This window comes from Calliphora vicina, chromosome 1, assembly GCF_958450345.1.
Source record: "Calliphora vicina chromosome 1, idCalVici1.1, whole genome shotgun sequence".
NCBI lineage: Eukaryota > Metazoa > Arthropoda > Insecta > Diptera > Calliphoridae > Calliphora > Calliphora vicina.
This window is the reverse complement of record NC_088780.1, coordinates 12,600,118-12,622,058: the sequence shown is the minus strand read 5'-3', so window position 1 is coordinate 12,622,058 and position 21,941 is coordinate 12,600,118. Positions and strand designations below refer to the sequence as shown.

At 28.1% G+C, this 21,941-nt stretch overlaps 1 protein-coding gene across 1 annotated transcript in view; it reads right to left on the bottom strand.

The window, feature by feature from the left end:
• Positions 1-8,906: 8,906 nt before the first annotated feature.
• The window catches only part of LOC135949215 (uncharacterized), a 97,805-nt gene continuing 84,770 nt past the window's right edge, over positions 8,907-21,941 (bottom strand). The window contains exon 7 of the mRNA XM_065498703.1: positions 8,907-9,034. Within this exon, the coding sequence (XP_065354775.1) occupies positions 8,951-9,034 (84 nt within the window). The 3' untranslated portion in view covers positions 8,907-8,950. The remainder of the gene's footprint in view (positions 9,035-21,941) is intronic.

The window sequence follows — 21,941 nt, the reverse complement described above, 5'->3', positions numbered from 1 at the left end:
ATTGGTCAACGATTAATCGGTTATTCGGTTTCTGAAACAAGGGAAATTTAATAAATTTGTTTGCTATTAAAACACAATTTAACTTTAATTATGAAAAAAATAATATTTAATCGAATACTCTCAAATAAGGTTAACGATTAATCGATTATTCGCTTTAGATTTTTAATCAAATCTGATTAAAATTAAAAAATTTTATTTCATAATATCTAAATTAAGAGAAACAACAAAATTTTTAAAAAAATATTCGATTATTTTTGATATGGTCAACGATTAATCGGTTATTCGGTTTCTGAAACAAGGGAAATTTTATAAATTTGTTTGCTATTAAAACACAATTTAACTTTAATTATGAAAAAAATAATATTTATTCGAATACTCTCAAATAAGATTAACGATTAATCGATTATTCGCTTAAGTTTTTTAATCAAATAAGATTAAAATTAAAAATTTTTATTTCATAATATCTAAATTAAGAGAAACAACAAAATTTTTAAAAAAATATTCGATTATTTTTGATATTGGTCAACGATTAATCGGTTATTCGGTGTCTGAAACAAGGGAAATTTAATAAATTTGTTTGCTATTAAAACACAATTTAACTTTAATTATGAAAAAAATAATATTTATTCGAATACTCTCAAATAAGTTTAACGATTAATCGATTATTCGCTTTAGATTTTGAATCAAATCTGATTAAAATTAAAATTTTTATTTCATAATATCTAAATTAACAGAAACAACAATATTTTTAAAAAAATATTCGATTATTTTTTGTATTGGTCAACGATTAATCGGTTATTCGGTGTCTGAAACAAGGGAAATTTAATAAATTTGTTTGCTATTAAAAAACAATTTAACTTTAATTATGAAAAAAATAATATTTAATCGAATAATCTCAAATAAGGTTAACGATTAATCGATTATTCGCTTTATTTTTTAATCAAATAAGATTAAAATTAATTTTTTTTCATTAATATATAAATAAACAGAAACTACAACATTTTTAAAAAAATATTCGATTATTTTTTATATTGGTCAACGATTAATCGGTTATTCGGTTTCTGAAACAAGGGAAAGTTTATAAATTTGTTTGCTTTTAAAACACAATTTAACTTTAATTATGAAAAAAATAATATTTATTCGAATACTCTCAAATAAGGTTAACGATTAATCGGTTATTCGCTTTAGTTTTGCAATCAAATAAGATTAAAATTAAATTTTTTTCATTAATATATAAATAAACAGAAACTACACAATTTTTAAAAAAATATTCGATTATTTTTGATATTGGTCACCGATTAACGGTTATTCGGTGTCTGAAACAAGAGAAATTTAATAAATTTGTTTGCTATTAAAACACAATTTAAATTTAATTATTAAAAAAATAATATTTATTCGAATACTCTCAAATAAGGTTAACGATTAATCGATTATTCGCTTTAATTTTTTAATCAAATCTAATAAAAACTAAAATTTTTAATTTCATTAATATATAAATTAACAGAAACTACAAATTTTTTTTAAAAATATTCGATTATTTTTGATATTGGTCAACGATTAATCGGTTATTCGGTGTCTGAAACAAGGGAAATTTAATAAATTTGTTTGCTATTAAAACACAATTTAACTTTAATTATGAAAAAAATAATATTTATTCGAATACTCTCAAATAAGATTAACGATTAATCGATTATTCGCTTTAGATTTTTAATCAAATCTGATTAAAATTAAAAAAAATTATTTCATTAATATCTAAATTAACAGAAACAACAAAATTTTTAAAAAAATATTCGATTATTTTTTATATTGGTCAACGATTAATCGGTTATTCGTTTTCTGAAATAAGGGAAATTTTATAAATTTGTTTGCTATTAAAACACAATTTAACTTTAATTATGAAAAAAATATTTATTCGAATACTCTCAAATAAGGTTTACGATTAATCGATTATTCGCTTTAGTTTTTTAATAAAATCTAATTAATATTTCATTAATATCTTATTTAAAATGCAACTACACAATTTTTAAAAAATTATTCGATTATTTTTGATATTGGTCCACGATTAATCGGTTATTCGGTTTCTGAAACAAGGAATTTAATAAATTTGTTTGCTATTAATACAAAATTTCACATTAATTAAGAAAAAATAACATTTATTCGATTACGGTCATCAATAGTTAGCGATTAATCGATTATTCGGTTTTTTTTAATCGAAACTAATTGAAAATGACAAATTTTAATTTGTTTACAAACAGTTTTAACGAAACTAATATTCGATTATTCTTGATATTGGTCAACAATTAATCGGTTATTCGGTTACTGAAATAAGGAAAATAATATATTTTTTCATAAACAATTTAATATAAACTAATAAAAATTTAACAAATATTCGAATATTGCACAAAAATTTAACGATTAAACGGTTATCCGCTTTCATTGTTTAATCAAATTTGATTAAAACTAATAAAATATAGTTTGTCAATAAATAAACTTTAATAAAAAATGTGTAATTTTTAAAGATTATTCGATTATTACTGATATTAGTTAACGATTAATCGGTTATTCGGTTTTATTGAAATTTAAAATTTTCAAAATATTTTGCTACTAGAGACAAATATAACTAAATGTATGAAATTGAAAAAATTCTATTAAAACCGAAAAAATTTTACGATTAATCGGTTATCCGGTTTTATTTTTTAATCGAATTTGATTAAAACTAATAAAATATAGTTTGACAATATACATTTTAATATAAACAATGGAATTTTTAAGGATTATTCGTTTATTATTGATATTATTTAACGATTAATCGGTTATTCGGTTTTATATAATTGAAAATGTTGAAGTTCGTTTACTCTCAATGTCAAATTTAACTAAATGTACGAAATTTAAAAAAAAAATTCTATTAATACCGAAAAAATTTAACGATTAATCGGTTATCCGGTTTTATTTTTTAATCGAATAATAATTTAATTTTGTTTGTCAATATAAATTTTAATAGAAACAATGAAATTTTTAACGATTATTCGTTTATTACTAATATTAGTTAACGATTAATCGGTTATATATTTTAAAGATTATTCGATTATTACTGATATTAGTTAACGATTAATCGGTTTTATTAAAATTTTCAAAATATTTTGCTACTAGAGACAAATATAACTAAATGTATAAAATTGAAAAAATTCTATTAAAACCGAAAAATTTTTACGATTAATCGGTTATCCGGTTTTATTTTTTAATCGAATTTGATTAAAACTGATAAAATATAGTTTGTCAATATACATTTTAATATAAACAATGGAATTTTTAATGATTATTCGTTTATTACTAATATTAGTTAACGATTAATCGGTTTTATTATTACTTATAATGTTCAAGTTCTTTTACTTCCAATATCTGGTTTAACTCAATGTATGATATTAAACAAAATATATTACAACCGAAAAAAGTTAACGAATAATCGGTTATCCGGTTTTCTTTTTTAATCGAATAATAAAAATCAATATAAATTTTAATAGAAACTATGGAATTTTTGGCGATTATTCGTTTATTGCTGATACTAGTTAACGATTATTCGGTTTTAAGGTTTAATTATAATTACAAATTTTCAAATTCTTTTACTTACAATGTCTAATTTAACTACGAGATTTTAAAAAAATATATTAAAACCGAAAAAAGTTAACGATTAATCGGTTATTCGGTTTTCTTTTTGAATCGAATAATAATAAAATTTAGTTTGTCAATATAGAGTTTAATATAAACTATGCAATTTTTAACAATTATTCGATTACTATTGATTTTAGCTAGCGATTAATTGGTTATTTGGTTTGTGGTTTATTAACTGTTTAAGTATTTCTTTCATTATGGCTTAAAAAATTTAGCAATTAATCTGCTATTCGTTTGCTAACATTTAATCCAAATATTACCTGCTTTTTGCATTAATAAAAAAAGCAAAATAATCTAATATTTCAATTTGACGTTTTAATTATGGGGTTTTCTTTTCTCCTGGTTTAATAATTATAATCTAAACATACAACTACTTACTACTCCTCTACTAAATATTAGTATTAACTACTCTATTACCATGTAAATAGAGTAGTATGTATTATAATATGGTTGTAGTTGTACTAGTATTCGCCAGCCTAGTGTATTATTATCTTGGCCCATAAATCTGACTTTAAACTCTTTTTAAATTTTATCTTAACGTATTGTTCATGTTTGTTGTTCAGAAAGAAATTTGCATTTTAACGAAAAAATATTGCAAACAAAAAAAAAAACACAAAATTTAAATAATGCAACATAAAATTGCTTTTAACACAAATTTTTTTTGAGAGTTTTTATTTTCTTAATGTTCATTACAACTCGATAATTTTTTGTATATGTTTAAAGTTTTGTTGTAATTTTTGCTTAATGATTTATATTTTTCTATAATTCATTTGTGTTTTTGTTTTTTAATAATAATTTTCTTAGTTTATATGTTTTCTTGTAGAATTTGATGGCGTTAAATTTATTCATAATTTGCGTGTAAATGTTTTAAGAAAAAATGCCTCAACGAAAAATAAAATGAAAACATCGTTTGTAATGCTTTTTCATTCTTCAAAATTGTTGGAGAAGAAGTGGTTAAGATTAGGTTTTAAACAAGACCTAATAAACACAAAATAAAGTGTTTGATAACAAATTAATATGGGTTAAAACAATTGCAGAGATATTCAAAGTAAAGAAACATTTTAAGAATACAAATTTTTATTCGATTGCATTAATTTTGAGCTACCGATTAATCGATTATTCGCTTTATATTTAAATAAAATTTAAGTTTAAATGGACAATTTTATATTATTTAATTATATTTCAACACAAACTTTGAAATTTCTAACAATTATTCGATTAACGATTAATCGTTTATTCGGTTTTGTTTTATTATTGAAAATTTACTTTTTTTTTACTATTAAAGTATAATTTGAATAACTTTATGAAATTTTTTATAAATTTTCTATTAAAACCGATTAAAGTTAATGATTAATCGGTTACTCGGTTTTGTTTTTTTAATCGAATTTGATTAAAGCAATTAAATTTTAGTTGGTCAATATAAACTTTATTGGAAACTAAGGAATTTGTAGTATTTGTTCAATTATTATTGGTAACAATAAAATTTTTAAGAATTTCTTTTCAATCGAAGAAAAACCGGTTATTTGATTTGAATTTTTTAGACGTTCTGGATTAAAACTTAAAAAAATCGAATTTGTAATATAAAGTTTAATGGAAACTAAGCAATTTTTAACAATTAATCGTCAATTATTCATATTAGTTAACGATTAATCGGTTATTCGGTTTTTATTAGTAATAAAAATTTACATTTTTTGACTAATTTAACAAAATTTATGAAATTTTTTAAAAATTGTCTATTAAAACCAAAAACTGTTAACGATTAATCGGTTATTCGGTTTTCATTTTTAATCGAATTTTATTAACTAATAAATTTAGTTACTCAGTGTTTGATATTGACAACAAAACTACCAAAGTTTTTCAAAATTATTCGATTATTATTTATATTAATTAACGAATAATCGGTTATTCGGTATTTTTTAGTAATGAAATTTAATTTGTTTTTGTTTTATAAAGACTAATTTAACAAAATGTATGAAATTTAAAAAAAAAATTCTATTAAAACCAAAAACTTTCAACGATTAATCGGTTATTCGTTTTTCTTTTATAATCGAATTTTATTAACTAATAAATTTAGTTGATCAGTGTTTGATATTGATAACAAAAACTATCAAATTTTTTCATAATTATTCGATTATTATTTACATTAATTAACGAATAATCGGTTATTCGGTTTTTTTAGTGATGAAAATTGAATAGTTTTTATTTTTTTTGTTTAATAATGACTAATTTAACAAAATTTATGAAATTTATTAAAAATTTTCAATTAAAACCAAAAAACTGTTAACGATTAATCGGTTATTCGGTTTTGTATTCTAATCGAATTTGATTAAAACTTTTAATTTTAGTTGGCCAGTAATTCATATAGACAACAAAAACTAGCAAATTTCTCAAAATTATTCGATTATTGTTTACATTAGTTAACGAATAATCGGTTATTCGGTTTTTTTCTAGTGATGAACATTTAATATTTTTTTTTTTGTTTAATAATGACTAATTTAACAAAATTTATGAAATTTTCTATTAAAACCAAAAACTGTTAACGATTAATCGGTTATTCGGTTTTCTTTTTTAATCAAATTTTATTAACTAATAAATTTAGTTGCTCAGTGTTTGATATTGACAACAAAAACTACCAAATTTTTTCAAAATTATTCGATTATTATTTATATTAATTAACGAATAATCGGTTATTCGGTATTTTTTTGTAATGAAATTTAATTTGTTTTTGTTTAATAAAGACTAATTTAAGAAACTGTATGAAATTTCTAAAAAAAATTCTATTAAAATTAATAACTGTCAACGATTAATCGGTTATTCGGTTTTGTATTCTAAACGAATTTGATTAAAACTTATAATTTTAGTTGGCCAATATTTAATATTGACAACCGAAACTACAAAATTTTTCAAAATTATTCGATTATTTTTTACATTAGTTAACGAATAATCGGTTATTCGGTTTTTTTAGTGATGGAAATTTAATAGTTTTTATTTTTTTTGTTTAATAAAGACTAATTTAACAAAATTTATGAAATTTTTTAAAAATTTTCTATTAAAACCAAAAAACTGTTAGCGATTAATCGGTTATTCGGTATTGTATTCTAATCGAATTTGATTAAAACTTTTAATTTTAGTTGTCCAGAAATTCATATAGACAACAAAAACTAGCAAATTTTTCAAAATTATGCGATTATTGTTTACATTAGTTAACGAATAATCGGTTATTCGGTTTTTTTAGTGATGAAAATTTAATAGTTTTTTTGGTTTAATAATGACTAATTTAACAAAATGTATGAAATTTAAAAAAAAAATCTATTAAAACCAAGAACATTCAACGATTAATCGGTTATTCGGTTTTGTTTTTTAATCGAATTTTATTAACTAATAAATTTTATTTTTATTAAAAATAAACTTCTAATTTTTTTCAAAATTATTCGATTATTTTTTTTCAATTGTCAACGAATAATCGGTTACCCGGTTTTTTTAGTTTTTATATTTTTTTTTTTGTTTAATAAAGACTAATTTAACAAAATGTATGAATTTTATTTTTTCAACGATTAATCGATTATTCGGTTTTGTTTTCTAAACGAATTTTATTAAAACTAATAATTTTAGTTGGCCAGTATTTTATATTGACAACAAATTTTGCAAAATTATTCGATTATTATTTACATTAGCCAACGAATAATCGGTTAATCGAATAAAATTTTGTTTTTCAATTTATAGTTTTTTTATATTTTTAACAATTATATATTTAGAATTTTGTATAAATTTTCTTTTAAATGCAAAAAATTAACGATTAATCGGTTATCCGGTTTTCTTTTTTAATCGGATTTTATACAATCTAATAAATTTTAGTTGGCCAATATGAAGTTTAACAAAATCTAGCAAAATTTTCACAATTATTCGATTGTTACTGATATTAGTTAACGATTAATCGGTTATTCGGTTTTAGTTAAAATGGAAATGGATTATTCAATCAATCCCATTTAATTGAATAAAAAATTTGTAATTTGCTAAAATATTTTTTTTACAATTATTCGAATAATACCTAAAAAATTTAACGAGTAATCGTTTAATCGATTAAATATTTTTAATCGAATTTAAAAATTGTGTATTTGTTTAAATATATTTTTATAGTATAAACAAAATGTGTAACAATTATTCATTTATTAATGATATAAGTTAACGATTAATCGGTTACTCATTTTTTTATTTATTATAAATTGATTATTTTTACCATCGCATTTTACTAAATATATGAGAAACGACTTTTTATAACAAAAAATTAACACAATTTTACAGTTAAACAACGAATAAAGCTAACGATTAATCGGTTTTATAAATAATTAAAATTGTGTAAATTTTGTTTAATCAAATATAAATAAACTAAAGGTAAACGTTTTTAAAATTATTCGAATGTTACGTAGAAAATTAACGATTAATCGCTTATTAGATTGATTATTTTTTAACGAATTTAAATGAATTTAAAAATGTACAATATATTTTAATAGTATTAACAAAATGTGTAACAATTATTCGTTTCTTAATGATATTATTTAACGATTAATCGGTTATTCGTTTTTTAAATTATTAGAAATTGATTATTTTTACCAAAGAATTTTGCTAAAACCATAAGCAAATGCTTCATTATAACAAAAAATTAACACAATTTTACAATTAAACAACGAATAAAACTAACGATTAATCGGTTTATTTTTAATCGGTTATACAAATAATTAAAATTGTGTAAGTTTTGTTTAATCAAATATAATTAAACTAAAGCGAAAATTTTTTCCAATTATTCGAATGTTACATAGAAAATTAACGATTAATCGGTTATTCGATTGAATATTTTTTAACGATTTTTTTGAAATTTCTAAATTTTTAAATTGTTAAAACAAAGCGAACAAAATGCGATACAATTAATCTTTTATTAATGATATTATTTAACGATTAATCGGTTATTCGTTTGTTTTAATTAACACAAATTGATTACTTTTACTATAAAAATGAGCTAAACATACGAAAAAAAGCCTTTTTATTACAAAAAATTCCTTTTTTTTATATAAATGAAAAAACTCTCAAAATTACCCCCTTAGCAGCAAAATGTAAAATTATGGCCAAATAATAAATGATGTTTATTTCCAACTACCCTATATTTTAGTATTTCTGTGCACTAACAAAAGAAAAACAACTAAATAAATACAAGTTGAACAAAAAAAAAGGACTTACCAAAATATTCATTTTTTTTTTTTTGCTTTAGCCCTGCCAGGCTTGGTGTTCAGCAATAATCCTTGGCCAACAAAACCACCACAAAGGAAAATATGTATAAATACAGTTTGCGTGTCCATGATTGAAATCTTATCTGGAATGAATAACAAAAAAAACAAAATTAAAACTATAACAGAAACAGAAAATTGTAAGTAATTCATATGGATACATAGACATTAAACAAAAGCTACAATACAAAATAAATGGAAAAAAAACAACAGCGAAAAACATGGAGGATTAAGTGAAAAAATAAAAAAAAAAAAAATAAAAAACTATCAGCAACAACAGAAAATATGGAAATTCATATTAATTAAACCTTTAAGGGCTGCAAGGAAAGTAAAAAATCTCCATAAATTTTTACAAATTAAGGTTTTTTTTAATTAAGGAATTTTCTTTATAAAAAATCGAATTTTGGTGAGAAATATGAGTGATCACAGATTTCCATTATTTTCGCTCTAGACCCTTTAGTTTACGATTTATAAGCAATTTTAGATATTTTGTAATTTTCATTATAAAAATCAAGTTTTGGTGGGAAATATGAGTGATCACAGATTTTTATTATTTTCGCTCTAGAGCCTTTAATTTACGATTTATAAGCAATTTTAGATATTTTGTAATTTTCATTACAAAAATCATTTTTTGGTGGGAAATATAAGTGATCACAGATTTTCATTATTTTCGCTCTAAAGCCTTTAATTTACGAATTATAAGCAATTTTAGATATTTTGGAATTTTCATTTTAAAATCAATTTTTGGTGAGAAATATGAGTGATCACAGATTTTCATTATTTTCGCTCTAGAGCCTTTAATTTACGATTTATAAGCAATTTTAGATACTTTGGAATTTTCTTCAAAAATATAAATTTTTGGGTCAAAATGAGTGATCACAGATTTCCATTATTTTCGTTCTAGGCCCTTTAATTTACGATTTATAAGCAATTTTAGATATTTTGGAATTTTCATTATAAAAATCAATTTTTGGTGGGAAATATGAGTGATCACAGATTTCCATTATTTTCTTCTAGGCCCTTTAGTTTATGAATTATAAGCAATTTTGGATATTTTGGAATTTTCTTCATAAAAATCAATTTTTGGTGGAAAATATGAGTGATCACAGATTTCCATTATTTTCGCTCTAGAGCCTTTAGTTCATGAATTATAAGCAATTTTAGATATTTTGGAATTTTCGTCATGAAAATCAATTTTTGGTGGGAAATATGAGTGATCACAGATTTCCATTATTTTCGCTCTAGACCCTTTAATTTACAAATTATAAGCAATTTTAGATATTTTGGAATTTTCATTACAAAAATCAATTTTTGGTGGAAAATATGAGTGATCACAGATTTTCATTATTTTCGCTCTGGAGCCTTTAATTTACGATTTATAAGCAATTTTAGATATTTTGGAATTTTCATCAAGTTTTAGTGGGAAATATGAGTGATCACAGATTTCCATTATTTTCGCTCTAGAGCCTATAATTTACGATTTATAAGCAATTTTAGATATTTTGGAATTTTCATTATAAAAATCGATTTTTGGTGAGAAATATGAGTGATCACAGATTTCCATTTTTTTCGCTCTAGAGCCTTTAATTTACGATTTATAAGCAATTTTAGATATTTTGGAATTTTCATCAAAATCCATTTTTGGTGGAAAATATGAGTGATCACAGATTTCTATTATTTTCGCTCTAGAGCCTTTAGTTTACGATTTATAAGCAATTTTAGATATTTTGGAATTTTCTTCATAAAAATCGATTTTTGCTGAGAAATGTGAGTGATCACAGATTTCCATTATTTTCGCTCTAGAGCCTTTAGTTAATGAATTATAAGCAATTTTAGATATTTTGGAATTTTCATCATGAAAATCGAATTTTAGTTGATCCCTTTAAGGGTTAAAAAGGACGGAATATTAAAACAAAACCAAACAAAATCAACATGTACTAACAAGCCGCCGCCATTGGGAAAAATTCATTTGTAACCCTTAGGACAATACAGAAAAAATAAAAACCAAATACACACATTCAGAAAATGGAAAAAAATTATATAAATGATTTCAGACAGTGGTGCATATTTTGCGCTGTATTCAGTAAAACCACAGTAATGTATTCAACTTAACCTCATTATTATTAGTAGTAGTTAGTGATGTTGGTTGGCGTTGTTTACTTTTTTTATTTTCTGTTTAAAGATTTTTATCGCAAAATACCAATCAGAAAACAAACTACAATTATACATACATGAATATACTTACTCTCTTAACAATATAATTAAATTTCTGTTTTATTTCCACAAAATCCAAAAAAAAAACAAAAATATGAGTAAATATCGGCAACCTTTTATTATGGCCGACCGAGTTCATCAAAAAATCACTTCCTTAAAACATTTAAAACCAAATTTATTCCACGAATCCCATTAAAGTTTATTTAGTTTAAGAAAGAAACGAAAAAAAAAACAGCACCACCAGAGTATTATTTTACCTGGTCTTCAATAATAATTGATTTGATTGATGGATGGCTGAATTCTTCAGCAGCCAATTTTCAGAACTTTAAAGTTTTTAAACCAAAAAAAAAAAAAACTTATTCTACCTGCAAACAATGAACAACAAACATGTCGTTGGCTAGGATGATGTTGATGCTGATGATTTGAAAAGTATCGATGGAAAAAACTTAAAACTTCAATCATTGGTTTGTATTATTGGCAGCAATTTATGAAGATTGCTTTGTGAAAGTAATTGGTAGGTAGATGGGATGAGATTGGTTTGATGTCTGAAAATAAAATGGCTGACGCGATATTGTTAAATGTTGGATGCTGTTTTAAAAAGTATTTCATATTTTGATATGAAGGAATGATTAAATTTTATATATAAAAACAAATATTGACGAAATTTATTTAGAAACAAAAATTTTTAGTTGAAAATACAAGAGAATTACTCAGCTAGCGAGAAGTTTTCATACGAAATGTTGAGTTAGCGAAAGTGCTGCTTCCATAGGGAAACTTGATCCAGCGAAAGAAGAGTGGTTTCCCTAGGGAAACTTGAGCTAGTGAAAGAAAGATTTCCATAAGGAAACCTGAGATTTCCATAGAGAAACTTGTGGTAGCGAAAGAGAGATTTCCGTAGGGAATGTTGAACAAGTGTTACCATAGGAAATATTGAGAGAGCGAGAAGTTTTCATACGAAATGTTGAGCTAGTGAAAGAAAGATTTCCATAAAAAAAACCTGAGTATCGAAAGAGAGATTTTCATAGGGAAACTTGTGGTAGCACAATAGGAAATATTGAGCTAGCGATAAGTTTTCATATGACATGTTGAGTTAGCGAAAGACCTGCTTCCATAGGAAAACTTGAGCTATTGAAAAAAAGATTTCCATTAGAAAACCTGAGTAGCGAAAGAGTGATTTCCATAGGGAAACTTGTGGTAGCGAAATAGGGAATTCCATAGGAAATGTTGAACAAGTGAAAGAGAGGTTTGAGCGCGTTGTCCCTATTGAACACATAGCATTCCTTAAATCCAAAGAAATTGTCAGCCACTGTAATACAACATTCCTGAGGCAACATTGAAAGTCCAGTAGTAAATTGTATGATTTCAATTGCAATACTAAAATACTGTTGAGAGTCAATGAAATTTAAACATAGATCTCGAGTACAAAGATCTGTACAGTGAAGGAGATGTTGAGTATCCTTTGGAATCTCAATGCGGAACTTTTGAATATGAAGATCTCTCCTGGTAATCCTTTGGAAGGATTGTAAAATTGGGCTATTTTTTCATAATGACATCCCAGGAATAACTATTATTGTGTTTCTTGAGTGATAGGAGATTCATTTGACTACTCTGAAGACTTCTCTACTGGATGTCACTCAACAAAGGCGTCCACAAGTAAGCTCCATAATATAACATAGTTTGACTTAAGAAACCCGTGCTATGAGTTTCTTGTCCATATATTAAGAGCTGTCTGAATATCTTGACTCTACGTCGTGACCATAAGTTGTGGACGGCAAGGTCGATGCAGGAACTGAAGGCATTAAGCCAGTAGATCCATCATGACCTCAGTTGTGCCAGAAGAACTCCTGGCTGTTATAAGCAGTGGGTATGACATTCAAACGATATCCAGAAACCTCAGAAGTAATGGCTCCTCCATGAATATTGTTCATACCCATTTGAGCTGCGATCAAATGGATTGTGTACATACCCTCTGTATGCTTCCCTAGTACATATGTAGGTCCTGTCTGACATGCCTCGGAAGAGCTTCCTACTGTGCGTTTTCATAATTAGAATGATTACTCCGATGACATCCTAAACAGAACGGTTTTGTCACTGGTGTCTCTCACTGGTAGAATATTTGTGAAGATTATTTAAATTTCGCAATTTCTGGGGGCTTGCAATGGTGTATGCCAGAGTATTTTAACTCTTCGTAACATTAACTGTGCTTCGTTAAACTCAACGAATGATTGAGGACTAGTTTGACATGTTGGGCATGTACTTAGGAGTTTCGTGCTCGACCGTGTCCACATGATCACAGGCGATCTCTTATATCGATTTGAATAATGATGGCTTCTTCCGGAATCTATGCTGATGATAGATGTTTACTGTAAGATGATGTATCATAAAGGAAGACAATAATGTCTCTGGTGTCTTGTCAACAGTAAATAAAGTTGAAGACCAGATACGATTTACTTTAAAGATGAGAATTACTCTATCACTAGCCGCTAACCAACCTATAGATTAGATAATCGAGATGAATTATTCTCGATCTTGTGATGCTTGCTTCTAAGTTTAGCTGCTTTGTTAGGAAATGTTTAGACACGAGTTACAATAAAGCAGGCTGGTTAATTGATGAAAGTTACTGTATCGATTTACCATGCATCCGGTATTATATGGCTCAAATCTTTATTTGTGATCAGTTATTGTGATCTCAACATCACGATTTATAATGAAATTTTCCAAAGACGACCTCTTCCGGAAGCTATAGTCCAGGGCTTCCAGAATTCAAATAATCTCCTAGACCGATCATTAGAACTCATGCTTAAAATGAACGATCCATTGGAAAGCTTTGTTTGTTTCTTCAATTTCAGCTGTGTAGGAAAACTGTAGACAATACGAGTATTCAACCAGTTGCAACGAATCGAGATGGTTAAAAGAAGAAAGTGACGGTATCGATTCCCCTTGCAACCGGAATTGTGACCTCAGATCTTGTAGATCATCAAGTGGTCTACAAATTTCCGTGATATAAATAGAGTAGGCTGGTTAATAGATGAAAGTTACTATATCGATTTACAATGAAATTGGTATCATATGCCTCGAATTGCCATTTGTGATCATTTATTTTTACCTCATCATCACGTATTTAAATGAAAAAAAACCAATTCCGGAACCTTATTCCAGGGCTTCAAGAATTCAAATAATAATTTTCAATTATTCTCCTAGACCAATGAATAGATCTCACGCTTAAAATAAACGATCCATTGGAATGCTTTCATTATTTCGTTAATTCTAATCTTTAATTTTAGCTGTGTAGCAATAGTGTAGTCAATACGAGTATTCAACCAGTTGCAATGAATGGTGCTGGTTAAAAGAAGTAAGTGACAGTATCGATTCCCCATGCATCCGGAATTGTGACCTCAGATTTACCAAAATCTCTAAATTTTGGAAACCATCTTGTAGATCTTCAAGTGATTTAAACATTTTCATGATCGAACAGTTACAATCGATTAAATCGCATTTTGTGATAATTTATTGTGACCTCACTTCACGAATTTAAATGAAATTTTTCAAAGACCACCTATTCCGGATTGGAATTGCAGGGCTACAAGAGTTCAAATCATCATTTTCAATTATTCTCCTAGACCAATCAAGAGATCTCACGATGCGATCTTCAATTTCAGCTGTGTGGGAAAATGTAGTCAATACCAGTACAATATCGGACTGGTTAAATGATGGAAGTGACAGTATCAATACGTCATGCATCCGGAATTGTGACCTCAAATTTACTAAAATCTCTCAATTTTGGAAACTATCTTGTAGATCTTCAAGTGATCTAAACATTTTCATGATTGAGATGAATGATTCCTGATCTTAAGCTTGATTTGGTAGAATTATTCCCACTTATCTGGATGTTTTCCTGCTTCATTAGGAAAGCAGATTTCGTAAAACTCAAGAGATTTGCCAAATACTGCCAATTCCAGATGCTAGGTTTCACGTTAGGTTGTCAGGTAGTAGTGCAAATCCTTTCGTCTGATGTACAGCTCACGTAGGTCCATTGATTGTTCCCATTGTTCTCTTTGTGTTAGCTGAAGAAGGTTGCACGTTAAGTGATCCATCTTTATGTTTCGCTTCTTCAAGATTGAAATGAATAGACCTCCAGTCCTTGATCTTATGTTGCTTATTCGATGCATGATACTTATCTTCATTCATTATTTAATTAAAAAAGTCGTTTAAAACGAAGAGAACAGAAGGATTGCGATCTATCTCATTATTATGATCCGTTTGAGAAAGGTTTCCCAAATTGCTATCAATTCCGTAAGCTAGGTTGCAAATGTTCATATGATCTAGCTATCTTTTTCGCTACATAATATCGTTATGTTTGAGGTTCTTGATCTTGGGATGATTGATTCCGTATAGTTCGGTATGCTCATCTGAAAATTCGGGTGACGAATATTCGACAAGTATCCTGTAGACCTTCAAGTCGTCTAAGACTATTTTTAGCTAATTTAATGAATGTGATTCTTGTGATTCTTATTCAATGGATTTCATGAATCTTATCTTCATTCATTATTGAATTATGTTAAAAAACGTCCGTTACAACGAAGAGAATAGAAGGATTGCGATCCCATTTGAGAAAGGTTTCCCAAATTACTATCAATTCCAGAAGCTAGGTGGCATCCGGAATTGATTCCGAAAGCTAGGTAACATCATAATATTTGAGCTGAATGATCTTTTGGTACCTAATCTTGGGATGATTGATTCCGTATAGTTCGGTATGCTCATCAGAAAATTCAGGTGACGAATATTCGACAAGTATCCTGTAGATCTTCAAGTGATCTAAGACTATTTTTAGCTTATTTTATTTAATGAAAGATCCCTGATCTTGGATTTGGTAGAATTAGCCGCACTATTAGGAAATTAATGACGTAAAATTGCATTGACAGTGTCTGGCAATCGTCGGTCAAACGTTAAGACAATGCAGAAATTCCTCAAATCAAGTGGCGATAGGAGAATTCTATAATGATTTGGCGACGAAGTCTTTAGTTCCAACTATTATGTTTAGGTGTTGTTAGCCCAAAGAAACTACAAGTCTCCAAGAAGCATAGCTGATCAGATCAGCTCTTAATCAAGCAACAATTTGATTCATCTAAAGTAACATGTAAAAGACATTTTAGAGTTAGAATTATAATTATATTCAAGACGTAAGTACGTCTCGGAGAATTGGCTTCCTGAATTTTGGAACAAAAATAATGGAAGATAGAGCTTCTTAAATTAAAATATCATGATTATTATGTTATAAAAAAATAATTATGCTGTAATTTTTCTAATACAAATGAGTATTTAAACTGTATGTACCAATAACTAAAAAACAATTCAAGAATTTGCTTAAAATCCAAAACATTATAAATAAGCTTCCACAAAATTTTCTTCCAATCTTAGTGTCTCATCCTTAGTCTAGATGCCAACAAGCCTTAATTTACTCTGTCTACAAACTAATTGTGTTGCCTTGGCCTTTTTTTTAGTTATTAAGACAATTAAAAAAATTCTCATTCCTACCAAGCGGGACAGCAGTGTTCCGTTTCGTTTCATATTTGTTTGTGGCGTAAACAGATATTAACAAAAATATCACCAATAAGTGAAAATAAATCATCTGGCTGCCATCGACACATACGTTGGGTATGTTGGGTTTGGGAAGTACAAATTTAATTCAAAGCAGGAGAGAGAGCGAGGACAACAACAAAAACATTATAAAATCAACGACAACCACAGCCAACAAACCTGTCATAATCCACTCATATAAATATTCAATGTCAGCGCATTCCTGTCCTGTGAACTCTGTGAACATTTTTCGTTTTTTTTCATATTTTTTTTCTGTTCGAAAACAAAACTCAACATGTTTCTTATTTATTTTTTTTTATTGTTTCTCTGTTCAAGTCCAATCAACTACTTATAGTATTTATAATTCTCTTTTGGACTTAGTGGTGTATAGAGGTTACAGTTTTGGATTTTTTTAATTTTTCTTCTTTTTTGGTTTGTTGCGGCTCCAGTTTGTTTACCCTAAGATGGCGTATTGTATAACATCATTATGAGGATTACGTTCATGTTCATGTCATAATTTTCCTAAAGAGTACAAAAATCACAACTGTGCAGCTCACCACAACAAACAGCAACAACGATGAAACGTTTGAAATTGAAAATGAAAAAAAAAGAAGAGACATACAAAATAAAGTTTTGTAAGTACATGATACCTTACATTCCAACAATGTTGTTGGTTGCTGAAGCTTCGAAAGCTTATGATCATCAGGGTTTTGAATTTGGTTGTTCTCTTAACTTTTTATAGGTTGACATGGTTTGTTAGCATCGACAATACAACTCTGATATACGATAGAGTTGCATTTTTGTTTAGCAATTGTTGTTGTTGCTGCTGTTGTTTGTGGTTGTTTATTTTATGTTTGTTGTTGTGTCTTTTTTGCAAACACACCAAAAAGAAGAAGCTATTGTGAGTAATTAAACAAATATTTTATATTTTTGAAAACAAGAGAGTTGCTAAAGAAGGAGGGCAGTTTTAAGGAAAAGGGGCCTTGGTGGGTTTTGGTTGGTTTATGTTATGGCTTAATTACTTTTTTAGTTACTTCCCTCATTTGGCCAAACGAATTGGGATGGCTAAAGGGATCACGATTCCTTAAGAGCTCAAAACTTTATGGATGTTATGTGAATAATTAAGTCAATGGAAAAACTGGCTTTGTTCAGATGTAGTAAGATGTTTAATGAAAGCTGTTGAACAATATTCATGTCAATTGTCCTGCAAAATAATCCAAAAGAGCTATGGATTCCTTAAGGATGAGTTATTCACCCTTATCGTGGTTGTCGTAAACGTATTACGCCTACGACTATTTCGTACTAGATTAAAGATAAAATGCAAACTGTTTCTTTAATCTAGTACGAAACTGTTGTAGGCGTATGACGTTTACTCCAACCACGATAAGGGTGATTGTGTGTCTTTAGGTACACAGAGAAAACAGCTTCGCTATATCAACCAAATTTGTTGCCAATCGAATGATTTTAATTTACCGAATTTTACATTAGAGGCTACAAAGTTTTGGAAAGGGTAACAAAAGTTTGGTTGCTTCAAATGAATTTTTTCTTTATCAACTGACTTTCGGTTGATAGAACCAAAAAATTCTATGTGTACAACCGAATCATTCGATTGGCAACAAATTCGGTTGCTACTACGAATCTGTTTTCTCTGTGTACCTACACAATTTTTGGAAAGACATAGAGTGAGTACATAATGGATCTCTTGATCAAATGAGTAGCTACTAGAACCTACGAGAGCTTCCATATAGTACAAATTTCATTGGTAAATATTGTTAGGAATGAATTGTTTTGGAAAGGATAGAGATAAATCGACGAAAAGGTCGATAACCTGACAATGATATAACAATATCCGATCCTAAACAGTGGGCACCCCGAAAGAGACGTAGTATTCGCTAACTGCATGAGCTGACAGTCCTGAACACGTAAACTGAATTTGCAGAAGCCATCAATGCAGCCGATGTCCCGTAGTAATATTCATGCTGATGTTGAAATACCTTGCCTAGTGGTTAGTAGAGTGCCAGACAATGATTTTTAACCATTCAGTGAGGAACATAATTATATTCAGCGGCTGGAAAATTAGTCCAAATATGGACAGAATTAGGAAATCAACCTTGAGAAGATTTGGAGACAGCTCTTAATACCATTTGTAAACAGCTTCTAATTCGTTTATCGTTGGAACTATGTTTGTCATCCTCTTTGTCTCAAATGACCTCTAGTCTCAATAATGGTCTCAGTTGAACCCAAATTAGTTTCCATTGGTAAATTTCTACAATTTACAAACAGGAAATGTTGACAGAGATCTCTGGATCAGGAGTATTCAATGGTTGATGTTGCCTATTACCTAGAATGCTGTGATTTTCCTCTTTTTAAGAAATGAACGAGAATTTTACAATGTTTAACACAAAGATAACTGTTATCACGATTATGTAGATCCTCTTTGATCTCTAATGACCCAAAGAAACTCACCGAACTGTATCTTCTCATCTTGCCTCAAGTGGATTCCGAGCCAAAATAACTGCTCATCTTTTGAGGCCAATAACGAATCAAGCTAATTTCGGATACTCTGATCCAAAGTGAAGCGTATCGCAGAGAGAGCGTTCTGCATCGATCAAAACAAATAGTAATCGCACCGGTCTATAAGCCAACCACTTCTTTCTAAATAGTTTCATGATGGAATATTACAGTTTCATGTCTGGCCACATATTCTGGGCATTTATCGGAAACAGTTGCTTTCGGTACAGGTTCCCTGTGATGGTCTGATCAGATTTCAGTAGCTCATAATAGATAGGACCCTTTTGGTCCCACCAAATACAGAGCATTTCCTTAGAGCCATGGATATTTGACTTTGGTGTCGATTTTCCTTATCGCATTGAATCCATTTATCGCATTGTTTTCCATTTTCCATTGGAGTAATGCCTCCAATTCTTGGTCTTGCAACATTTTTGGCTGGCCTGGGCCATCGTTGTCTTCCGTGTCAAAATCACCACTTCTCTCGTACGTTGAAAACGATGGAACACATTCACCATATGCTTCGGAGAGCAATCGGTGTGCTTCAGTGGCACTTTTTTTTTCAAATTAAAGAAATGAAGTAAAACTTCTCGTATATGGCGCAAAAAAACCTTTGTTCTTTACACTATAATGTTCAATAACTAAGTGAAAATAAATGACAGATGTGTACCCTTCAAAATGACATATTATTTCCGCGTTCAAGTTCTTCTTTTAAAAGTAATCAACTGTTACCGTGTTCTTCGTCTGTATTCTGTTCTCTAGTCTCAAGATTGAATCCAAATACATTTCTATTGGTAAATTTCTACAGGTTAGTGACATGAAATGTTGACAAAGAACTGGATTTTGTTTGAATTAAATGGTTGAAGATCTGTAAAGCTTTTTCTTAAAATTCTGTCATTCAGACTGTCCAATAGATAACATTAATGTAAGATGTGGCTTAATTATGCCATGTGGATCCCAAACAACTGTTTTCATGATTCTTAAGATCCTCTTTGATTTTGATAATCTAAATAAACTCTGTGTTTTGACTGTTCTCCAACCAATCTATCGTATTAATTCTAAAATCTTCCAACTCAATTGTACTGAGGAAATGCTAACAGAAATTTACAATTTATAAAATGAGCCTATCAGCGCTAAAGTGGTTTAACCTCAAACTATTTACTTAGGGATAACTTACACTACTCTGAGCAAAAATAATTTTTTCAGCTCTATCTACTTTTAAATACCAAAAGGTGGCTTACTCCTATTTATATTGATAATTGGTAATGTAAAGAAAGTATGTAACACCAGAACATCAACCAACAAAAATTGTGGGTTACACCATTTTTGCACTGATGGTCTTGTCTGTATCCCTAGAATAGTTTCTTTCCTTTATTTTAAATAAATCAATGTAAGTTATTCCAAAAAAATTGCTGTTACGATGTTTAAGACTCTCCTTGTGTTCGATGACCCAAAGAAACTCAATGATTCTGGAAACATTTGTTATCATGTTCTTTAAAATCCTCTTTGACTTCAGCGATTCACTGATTCGACTGTCTTCTGCCCTCTAGTCTAAAGATTGTGTAAAGTTGAACCCAAATCTATTTCTATTTGGAAATTTCTGAGATATTTGTTGGCTCAAGATTTGTAGTGGTTTATTTTCAGGTCCCTCTACCCTAGAATGGTTTGAGTTACCTTTCTTAAAAAAAATCAATGTAAACTATACCTGGTTGATCCCAAAAACTGTTGCTACGATGTTTGAGATCATATTTGCCTCCGATGATGCAAAGAAACTCACTGATTGAACTGTCTCTTCTCCTGTTGTCCCAAAGTTGATAACAATTGATACCAAATCTATTTTCTATGGTAAATTTCTAAAGTTTACAAACAAGGAAATGTTGATAGGGAACTAAATCTAGAGTTGATTGTTTTAAACTGTCCAATAGGTTTAATTAATGTATGATGTGAATTGATTATCCTTTTTTAAAAGTAATTAATGTAAATTATTCCATGTGAATCTTAAAAAACTCTTGGCATGAAGAAACTCACGGTTTTGAATGTTCTACAACTCCAATTCTGAATTGTTCCAACCCAATTCCCTTGTAGGAAAGCAAACCAATTTCGCTGTTTATGTAAACATTCTCAGTCCAAATTGTTAATTTCCAATTTACAAACAAGAAATGTTGACAGAGATCTGGATCAGGAGTATTTAATGATTGGAAGTTCCTATAACCTAGAATGATTTGATTTTCCTCTTTTTAATGAAATCATTGGTATTCTCCCCATGCTAAAGGAAAAGAAAACTGTTATCAAGATGATTTATATCCTCCTTGTCTACCATGACCCTAAGAAACTCACAGATTGAACTGTCTCTTCTCCTCTTGCCTCAAAATTGGTTTTCAAACAGGAAGTGGTGATAAATAAGAAAATTCTCATTTACATTGGGAAATTTGAACAGTTTATTGACAGTTATTTGAATCCAATTCAGAACTGTTGCAACATCATTCCCCTTTAGAAAAGCAAAACCAATTTCTCTATTTATTTAAACGTTCTCTGACCGAATTGTTAATTTACAATTACAAAATATTGACCGAGATTTGGATGAGGAGTATCTAATGGCTGAAGGTCCCCACTATCTAGAATGGTTTGTTTTTCCTCTTTTTAAACAAATCATTGCCAATCTCCCCATGTTAAACAAATAGAAAAGTGTTATCA